The 10,291-nt window shown below is 41.9% G+C and overlaps 1 protein-coding gene across 1 annotated transcript in view; it reads right to left on the bottom strand.

The window, feature by feature from the left end:
* Positions 1–329: 329 nt before the first annotated feature.
* tnfrsf21 (tumor necrosis factor receptor superfamily, member 21) overlaps positions 330–10,291 on the bottom strand; it is a 41,711-nt gene continuing 31,749 nt past the window's right edge. The window contains exons 4-6 of the mRNA XM_061811582.1: positions 9,461–9,726; positions 4,618–4,858; positions 330–1,218 (exon numbers count right to left, since the gene is read on the bottom strand). Coding sequence (XP_061667566.1) covers positions 989–1,218; positions 4,618–4,858; positions 9,461–9,726 — 737 coding nt within the window. The 3' untranslated portion in view covers positions 330–988. The remainder of the gene's footprint in view (positions 1,219–4,617; positions 4,859–9,460; positions 9,727–10,291) is intronic.

Here is a 10,291-nt window from a genome sequence, read left to right as displayed (position 1 = left end):
TTTTCTTAGCCGCTTATCCTCACAAGGGTTGCGGGGAGTACTAGAATTTATCCAAGCTGTCAAAGGACAGGATGCAGGGTACACCCTGAACTGGTTTGCCAGCCAATCACAAGGCACATCGCGACAAACACCCACGATCACAATCCAACCTAGGGGCAATTTAGAGTGTCCAATTAATGTTGCATGTTTTTGGAATGTGGGAGGAAACCGGAGTGCCCAGAGGAAACCCACACAGGCACAGGGAGAACATGCAAACTCCACACAGGCGGATCCGGGATTGAACCTGGGACATCAGAACTCCAACGCTTTACCATCAGTCTACACTGCACCTTTGGTAATACATTGATAAATGTGAATAATGTATGTTTGATTGTTGAAGAGCCTCTTAAAAAAAAAAAACAAGATGAACGATACCAGTTCACTGACTTGTTTGAAGTCAAACCTCATTTTACTTTTCTATTTTTACTTTTTTTTATTATGTTGTAAGACCTGATGCCAGAAAATCCACTATCATCCATGAATGGTGCAAGTTTAACATAAAGAAAGTGCTTTGTATTTTTCATTAAATCTGACATATTGTCATTATAAATGGAAAAACATTTATCTCCATGAATCGTGAATAAAACTTGGTGACACTTTTCATTGGATAGCAACGATATGTTCAACAAGAAGCTCTTGAGCCATTTTGCATTTTAAAAGTCAGAATGTATTTGATACAATTGGTAGAAAGAGAAAACAAGTATTGACTTTGACCCTCTGTATTAGAGGATGAAGGAATAACAAACACACAATCCAAGATAATAGGAAGAGTAAAGGTCAAACTCAATAAAAGAAGCTTCAAACAAAGTAGAAAACGGATGATGATGATGATGATGATGATGATGATGGATCACTGTGTCAGATTAAATTTGAGCTCAATCAGAACGGACTCAGATCGGCTTGTTGCAAGTTTTATGACCTTATCTGCTCCTCTCTGTGACTTCTTGGTCTACAAAAGGTCGGGGAGGTGGCTGTAGACCGAGTCCAACAGTGTCTGGCTGGCCTCCTGACTTTTGACTCCAGCGATCTCAAAAAGCCGGTCCAGCTTGTCCTCAGCAGCGGGGATCTCCTCGATAACGTGGAGCTCCTCGGGATTCAGGATGTGCAGCATGTCGTCAAAGATGGGCTGCAGGTCGCAGGGGTCCAGGCGCACTTGACGAAGCACTGTGTCTTTCTTCTCTGGAAGAATGACCGAGAAAAGTAGAAAATCAAATTTTTTACAACTAATTCAATTACACTAATTCTGCTCGTACCACCAAGAAACATATATTTAAAAAATATGAGTTGCTCTAAGTCTGAAAGGAACAGTTGAATGCAATTATCTTTTGCAGCAAGAGGGAAATACTCCAAGAGAGATGATTTGGTGAAAAGAAGCAAGTTTTCAGTCATATCCGCAAACACAGGTAACCACTAGGGTTTTGTACTGTCTCCCTTGCTTTTCATCGTTGACACAGCAGCTGCTGATCCTCTTAAGAAAAAAAGCCATCTTGTTTAACTGCCAACCATCCATTTTCTGAGCCGCTTATCCTCACAAGGGTCACGGGAGAAATGGAGCCTATACCAGCTGTCAACGGGCAGGAGGCAGTGTACACCCTGAACTGGCTGCTAGTCAATCGCAGGGCACATGAAGACAGACAACAGTCGCACTCACAATAACAACAATGGGCAATTTAGAGTCTCCAATGAATGCAAGTTTTTGGGATATGGGAGGAAACCGGAGCGCCAGGAGAATTTTTTTGCTTTTCACTCATACAAATTGTGTTAAAATGTGTAAAAGTGTAAAATATGTGTTTCCTGGCCAGAGGCTCAGCCTCCTTAGATTTCCGATTCTAGAATCACTCCTACTGCCGACCCATTTTGGAACTTGTTTGGGGAAACCCTGGAGTAAAATATTACTTTAGTGGCACCTATTTGTGCTTTTATGCATACTTGTTAGTACTATTGTCTACAGCTTCCTGTAAGTTCATTTGCATATTTCTGGTTCATTATTTTGTGCTCATGTTCAATAAATTCAATGAAGAAAACAAGTATTTGAACACCCTGCTATATTGCAAGTTTTCCCACTTAGAAATCATGGAGGGGTCTGAAATTTTTATCGTAGGTTCATGTCCACTGTGAGAGAGATAAGCTAAAAAGAAAAATCCAGAAATCACAATGTATGATTTTTTAACGATTTATTTGTGTGATACAGGTGCAAATAAGTATTTGAACACCTGTCTATGACCTAGAATTCTGACCCTCAAAGACCTGTTTGTCCGCTTTTAAAAGTCCACCTTCTGACAGGGGAAGCTGCCAGCCATTACCAGCAGACCCTCAGAATATGTTTGGGCCTGCCATGTCGGCCTGGCATCTTCCTTTAAGATCGGAGCCAACTCACCACCTGGTGGTGATCAGTTGATAGCTCCGCACCTCTCTTCACTCGAGTGTCCAAGACATGTGTTTGCATGTCCGATGACACGACCACAAAGTCGATCATCGAACTGCGACCAAGGGTGTCCTGGTGCCAAGTAGACATGTGAACACACTTATGCCTGAACATTGTGTTTGTTATGGAAAATCCGTGATGAGCACAGAAGTCCAGTAACACAACACCACTCGAGTTCTGATCGGGGGGGCCATTCTTCCCAATCACGCCCTTCCAGGTCTCACTGTTATTGCCCACGTGGGCATTGAAGTCCCCCAGTAGAATGATGGAGTCACCAGAGGGGGCGCTCTCCTGAACTCCCTCTAAGGCCTCCAAAAAGGGTGGCTACCCTGCACTACTGTTTGGTGCATAAGCACAAACAACAGTCATGACCCGTCCCTCTACCTACAGGCGGAGGGAGGCTACCCTCTCATCCAACGGGGTAAACCCCAACGTACAGGCCCAGAGCCGGGGGGCATTACCCACACCTGTCGGCGTCTCTCCCTGTGGGCAACTCCTGAGTGGAACAGAGTCCAAGTGGTGCGTAGAGGCGAGTTCAACTATATATAGTCGGAACTTCTTGATCTCACGCACCAACTCGGGGTCCTTCCTTGCCAAAGAGGTGATATTCCATGTCCCTAGAACTAGTTTCTGTAGCCGGGGATTGGATCGCCACGGTGCCCGCCTTTGGCCACCGCCCAGCTCACATTGCACCCGACCCCTATGGCCCCTTTCACAGGTGGTGAGACCATGGGAAGGGGAAACCATGTTACCCTTTCGGGCTGTGCCGGGCCGAGCCCCATGGGTGCAGGCCCGGCCACCAGGCGCTTGCCTTCGAGCCCCACCTCCAGGCCTGGCTCCAGAGGGGGGCCCCGGTGACCCGCATCAGGGCAAGGGAAACCAAGATCCAATTTTGTAGTCATCATAGCGGTTTTGGAGTCGTACTTTGTCTGGTCCCTCACCTAGGACCTGTTTGCCATGGGTGACCCTACCCGGGGTATGAAGCCCCAGACAATTTAGCTCCTAGGATCATCAGAACACACAAATCCCTCCACCACGATAAGGTGACGGCTCGAGGAGGGGTAAAACACAATATATGTTGTCTTATATATGCAATATGGTAGCAGTTCCTCGCAGTTCTGTGGTTCTGGAGTCAAATCTCATTTGCACGTTATCCTTTGGGTTCCACCCACATTCCAAAAACATGTATAATAGGTAAATTGAAGATTCAAAATTTCCAAAAGATGTGAATCTCAGTGTGAGTTGCTCCTCATGCAAATGCGCCATTTTAAGGGTGGGGCCCAATCCAGCGTTTACAGCACAGTCAGATGCGAAATAGGCATCACCTGCAGTGTGAGGATGTCATTTTAAGGTTGTTGTTTTTATCCAAATTCTTGTTCACATGTTCCCTATTTCTTAATCACAAACATAAAAATCAAAATAAAGTGCAACGTGAAAGGTAGTAGAGTACAATGTCAATGACAACCACAAGAGGGCAATCATAACTCATTCATCTTTCCTTTAATTTCCAAATGAGTATTCATATTCACTTGCACACCTATGGACAATTTCGTTCAAATAACCTACCATGCATGTTCTTGAAATAAGGGAGGAAGCCAGAGAGCTCCTCCTTGTGCCATCGTCCCGCTTGTATTATTTTTGACTTTTTTTCAATTCATTTCAATTTGGACGAACTAACAGAAGGCAGCACGGTGATGCAACTGGTTAGAGGGTTGGTCTCACAGTTCTGAGGACCGGGGTTCAATTACTGGTCCCGCCTGTGTGGACTTTGCATGTTCTCCCCCATGCATGCATGGGTTTTAATTGGACACACTAAACTGCCATAGGTGTGATTGTGAGTGTGAGTGGTTGTTTGTGTCTATGTGCCCGGCGATTGGCTGGCGACCAGTTCAGGGTGTACCCTGCCTCCTGTCCAATGACAGCTGGGATAGGCTCCAGCACTCCCCCTTGACCCTCATGAGGGTAAGCAGCTCGGAAAATGGATGGATGGAAAACTAAGAGGTGATCTAACGAAGTGGTTTGGGGGGAACATGCAAAAAGGTTTGGGTGGCAACAAGCTCTAACACCACCACGTCAAGAAATAAATTTCACATGGGTTAGACATCTGTAGAGGCGTAAAACGTCCCTTCTGCCACAACTAGTTTCCCACTCACCTTTAGTGATGAATGAACCGTTCCTGCTGAGAGCAGAGTCTTTGCTGGAGGTGGAGTCACAACGGAGCAGCGGTTCCGACTCGTCGTGGAAGAAGCCTTTGGTACGGTCCACCGGCGACTGCTCGACACCAACAGCATTGCTGCCGCTGCCGCCAGTGCTGCTGGGAGACTCAGGAGGCTTGTGAATGGGACTGAGGCTTTGGCTTACATTCACTGACGTCATCAGCTGGTTTATGTCAAACTGGGGAAAGACAGACAACAAAATATGAGTAAGGTGAATAGTTTTGCAATGGACTTGGTATTTGCAAAGGAATATGCTGCAATGATGATTAACGAGGAAAATTAGGAATCTAACCAAACCAAATCAATGTTATGTGACCATAAATTGACTGGTAAGTTTACTTTGAAAGCGCAGAGAACATCACTCCATTCCAGCACTTCATATTCTAATGTAGGTACAGATGATTTTAAACTGGCATTTTACTCCCAAAATTGTGATTAAAACGTATCATTGCATTGTTGAAGTGGCATTCGATCTCGATCACACATTTAAATCAATGTAGGATATGATTACTACTTACTGTACATTGTCTTTGGTAATGAAATAATTTTGGACCACGTAATTTCAGTCCTACTAGTTTGCTTCCATAACAGTTTGCAGAAGAAAATAAAATGATGAGTACATTTTCCAGAGCAGTTCCAACAACCACAACAACAAAAAAGCCACATTTGAAATTGGAGTAATGTATACACCTACAAAATAAGATGGTGTTGTGGAAAGCTCCCCTGGCGAGGAAATTTAGGACATTTATTTCTTCCATCTTAAACCTGTTCCTTGTACATGAAATTGACAAGATTGATATAGAAATTGACAAGTGTTCATGCAATTTGAAATGAATATATTTTAGTTATATACTGATATGTTTCTTTTTATCATGTCCACGTTATGTATTTCCAGACTATCCTCTGTCTATTGTCCTATCTGTGCAAACCCTTCTCCTCTCCCGTCTGTCCCTCTGGAGCAATAATGAACATTCAGTTCCAACCAGTAAGGACTGGTTTGGAGATGAGCTCATGAGGGGAAAGTCTTGTTTTTCCCAGCCTGAGGTGAGCAGCAGAAATGTAACCACTGCTCTAATTTATATGTTTTCAATTCATTGAGAACTCCATCACTGCTCCACAGTTCTGAAAAAAACAAATACTGCCATATCAGTGCATTTCCTGCAAGCAGAATTGTATAAACCCACAAAACACAATTACCCAGTAAACAGAAGCAGATGAAAGTGGAACATATTGGAGGACCGATGCAGACATAAAAGCGACCCATAAGAGAATGACAGATTTACAAACCTGTGGGCGCAGGAATTTAGTGGTGTCATAAGTCAGGAGAAAACTGACTAAATTTAATATTCATTGCCCTATTTTTATGACTGGTGTAAATTCGGTATGGCACCTGTTGAAACTGTACATCAGACGGGTTGGACTGGTGTTGGTCATTTTGTAGATATGGGTGTATTTATTGCTAGCTTTATTTGCCACCAATTGTGGTGGTGGCAAACTCATTCCCTTTAAATGTGGCACAAGGACATTCTCGATGGCGACATCTCTGTACAGAAGAGGGCGACACATCATCGCAATGATCTGTGCTTTGCATTGCCACTGCCTTGGTGTGGTACGGCAGAAGGCAATAGGAGCAGTTACACTGAATTAATAATTCAATACAGAATGAGCTGATGACTTATATGTGACCATTGACTTCAGTATCACTCTGCATGTATCTCAGTTCACCAAAATCATGTTACACTAATGCCACATTTGACCTCATGCCAGTATTTAGACATGATATGAGCAGGTTTAAGCTTATACCGGCTTGCTGCTACCAAATTGTCACAACGCCTGGTGCATCTCAAGGGACACATTCACGTTGTTCAGGAAAAACCATCGTGGCAGAGACGAGTCTGGCAAATTTGTGGACAAGCCCACAAATGCTTGCACTTGCACAAATGCCACAAATGTGCTGTTTACGAAAATAGACGCCTGTTTTAACCCACTGAATATTTTTCTTGGCGCTTTTGTTTTCTTTTCATTCTGCAGCATTGCTAAATAGTATATGTGGACTTTGACGCCTTCCTTCCAATCGATGACTAGTATGCCTGGCAATTGAGTGAAAGAAATTCCCCTACTAAAATACAATAATTTGATTCAACCTTCATAACCATATTATTTCTTCAGTTAATTTTGTCATTATCCCTGAAGCAGATGAGCTATTAATTTAACTACAGTGAAGAGTTACATTGTTGCCACTAATTTACAGTATAAGATATTTCGTGTGCAGTTTCATGCTGTGAGTTTTGGCTTTTCCCATCACAGGTTCCAACAAAAAAATCACTTTGATGATGTCTTTGACTCAGTTAACCCTTGCAAATTTCCATCCTTTTCTAAATCAGTCTTGGGTGTCATTTTGTTTAGTTATTAAATTGAACTGGAAAGGATAGAGAGCACTTATAAATGATCGCTTGAGGAAGAAATTTTGCTTTATTGTTGGTTTCCATCGTAGCATGCGAGGAAATGTTTTGTTTTTCTTAGTTGAATGACGCGGAGAGAATACAGAAGGAAAAACAGGAAGTATAGAAAGATGAAAGTGTGTTTTCTATGCATGGGAACCCAACCCCAAATAAAGGGCAGTCACTGTATTATTATCATACAAAGAAAACTTGGGAGATAGGCAAGGTGTGAAAAAAACAGGAGGTGAACAGCATTAGAGATGTATGTGATGAAACTGGAAGAACAGACTAACACAGACAACAACAGGCAGAGCACTATGGCATCCCAGAAACTGGTTTACAAAAAGCTGAAAACAACAGGCTGTAAGACAACTTCAAAGAATGATTATTTTTTCTAATTTTATTCCTGTTCATTTAAAATCCAATTGCGTATAACATTTACCGCTAAACTTCTGTCCAGCTTTGTGTTTTATTTCTGTTACCCCTGCAGGTCAGATACCTGCAGTCAGTGAATACTGAGGGAATCCAGTCCACTACTCTTTTGCCTGGGATAATTTGATATGCACTCCCCCTCCCCGTCTGGCCTGGCCCGGACTTCGTGTCGGGGCTAGGGAAACTCAATGCTTGGGTCTTTGTCATCAATTTTGCAGGTCATAATATGCAGTCAGCTAAAAGTGTACGGCTGTTGTCCCATTGCCCTGCGATTGGCTTGTGCACCACTTCGTGGTGTACCCAGCCTCCTCCCCAATGAACTGAACAATGAAGTAGTTCACAGAGAAAAAGAACAATCGAAACAGTGATGTTAAGTCACTCACATTTTTTTTTACAGTGTTTACAAGCCATAACCATAACCATCTGACGAACTAAAAAATGGTCAAATGAAAAGAAAGTACTTCAAATCTTTTTAACTAGCAATGAAAGCTGTGTTCTATTGCAATGGACTGTGATCGTCTAAATATATATCATATATCAGCATGCCTCCCTTGATGAACCATTTGTGAAGTGCAATAAAACTCAACAATAAATAATAAAGCCAGAGAATGCAGCGGCAGAAAATCTTCCACTGGTTATTAAGCAGCAACGAGAGGTACAATTGTCTGTACTGATAGACAGAAAGTCAATGAAAGTGGACAATACCTTTAATTGTTGGGCTTTGACCTGGAGTTATATGACCAAGGATAGGTAATTATTAAAAAAATAAAATGTTGGTAAAGGATTAAAAATGAAGCCATGATTATGCAGTTAAAAAAAAAAGAACTTTTCATGACAGTGTGAATAGCTGACAGAAAATTACATTTTTGAGCAGATTTTTTTAGTTAAAGGCTGATGAAGACTATATTTCACTTTGTTTGCAATAAATTGCTGATGCTTTTTTTTTTAACTCTTTTTTTGCAATTTTGTTTTGAAACTGTATTTATAATCTTTTCATCTTACAACAGAGTCAAATCTGCAATCCTGCGATTTTTTTCAACTGGGGAATGAATTTTGGTTATCATTGAATTGAAATTTGATCTATTAAAAGTACTAATGGTATCGGTATCAGTGAATAGTTAGGAGTATATACTTGTCCTGATGCCAGTCTGAAATAAAAGTGTATTGAGCACCCCAAATAAAAATGGCAACTGACAAAATGGTGAAAATTGGGCATATACAGTAATGGTCATCTACTGTACAACCTCTGTGCATTCCAAAACATGAGAAACAGGCTTGAATTTTTCAACCTTTCACTAGCAGCAACATGTTAATACGTAGTTCAACATAACAAAGATACACATTACACGTCATTCTGTTGTTTTAGATCAGACACAAGCAACTGCCGGTTGGAATATTAAAAAAAAACAAAAAACATGTTAAATAGCAAGGAGATTGCAAAGACAAGAAAGCCAGCTACATATATTTACAAGACCTACAGTATTTAAAGGCCAATTGCATAATGAATGTAATATACATTTTTAGTCTTTTCATTTAACTTGTCAACAAACATGATACATTACTGACTGAAATGTATGTATACTTAATCCTTGGTTTATGACAATACCAATTTATAACATTTTGACCGTGTGCATCAAACAATACATCGTCATACGCCACAAAAAGGCTGCAGACGTACTTGTTGTTTTTCATTGAGTTGTTTTATATTTTTGCCCTCTAGTTTAACAGGGTGCTGCTTATCCTCACAAGGGTCACGAGAGTGCTGGAGAATATACCAGCTAATTAGTTTCACGCATTTGTGGCAGTTTGCTCACCGGGATTGCAAGTATGTCACATAATTGTCCCAAAAATATTTGTATCCCAAACTTTGTGGGCCAAACCGGTTTCTCCAAATTTTTCTGTCCTACCTGTGGATTGTCCTCCATGACCTGTCTGATCTTCTCCACCACGTCGATACGGCGCTGTCGGTGCAAGGCGTTGATCAGCTTGGCCAGATTGGCATCGCTGTCCCGAATTGTCCAGTGCTGCAGCGCAGCGTATGCCCGCTCGTGATCTCCCGAGTAGCCGCTAGAGAATGCTGCCACTTCCCGCTCTGTGGCGTTGGCCAGCAACTGATAAATGTCAATCCACTGTGAGCCCACCTGAGCTGCAACCAGTTTTAGAATGTCCACTCCTAAGAAAAAGATAAACAAATGGATTTAAAAAGACGAACTTTCCTTAAATTTGCAATAAATGAAGAAAGAAGGCAGGTTGATGAATTTTACAATTCAAGAATACAGACAAGAAGATTCAATGTTTCAGTGAATAAAGAGCAGCACTGAAACAAGTGTTAAATCTAATTAATGTCGTAGTGCAGAACGATATGATTACAGTAGTGTACAGTGGTGCTTCTACGTCTTGTCTTGAGTCGCAAAAAATTCAGGTTACGACATGCCTCTTCAGAAAAATTGTCTCTAGTTACAAAGAAAATTCACGAAAGGAAAATATTGGAGCTGGATTCCCCAAATTCCACCAAACGTAAACATCCTGTGTCTTGGTTTGTGTGGCGTGATAGAACTGCTTTCCCATTGGCTATCGCTGCAGCATCTTCCTGGCATCCCATTGGCTATCGCTGCAGCATCTTCCTGGCATCACATTGGCTAGGAGGGACATCAATCTTCACCCATGATGCTTTATGATTCCCTTGGACACTCGACTGTCGCCAAATCACACTACCACGCATTGCAAAAGTTTTTTGT

This window comes from Syngnathoides biaculeatus, chromosome 23 (genome assembly GCF_019802595.1).
Source record: "Syngnathoides biaculeatus isolate LvHL_M chromosome 23, ASM1980259v1, whole genome shotgun sequence".
NCBI lineage: Eukaryota > Metazoa > Chordata > Actinopteri > Syngnathiformes > Syngnathidae > Syngnathoides > Syngnathoides biaculeatus.
Note: the sequence above shows the minus strand (reverse complement) of the source record. Positions and strands in the feature narration are given on the sequence as shown.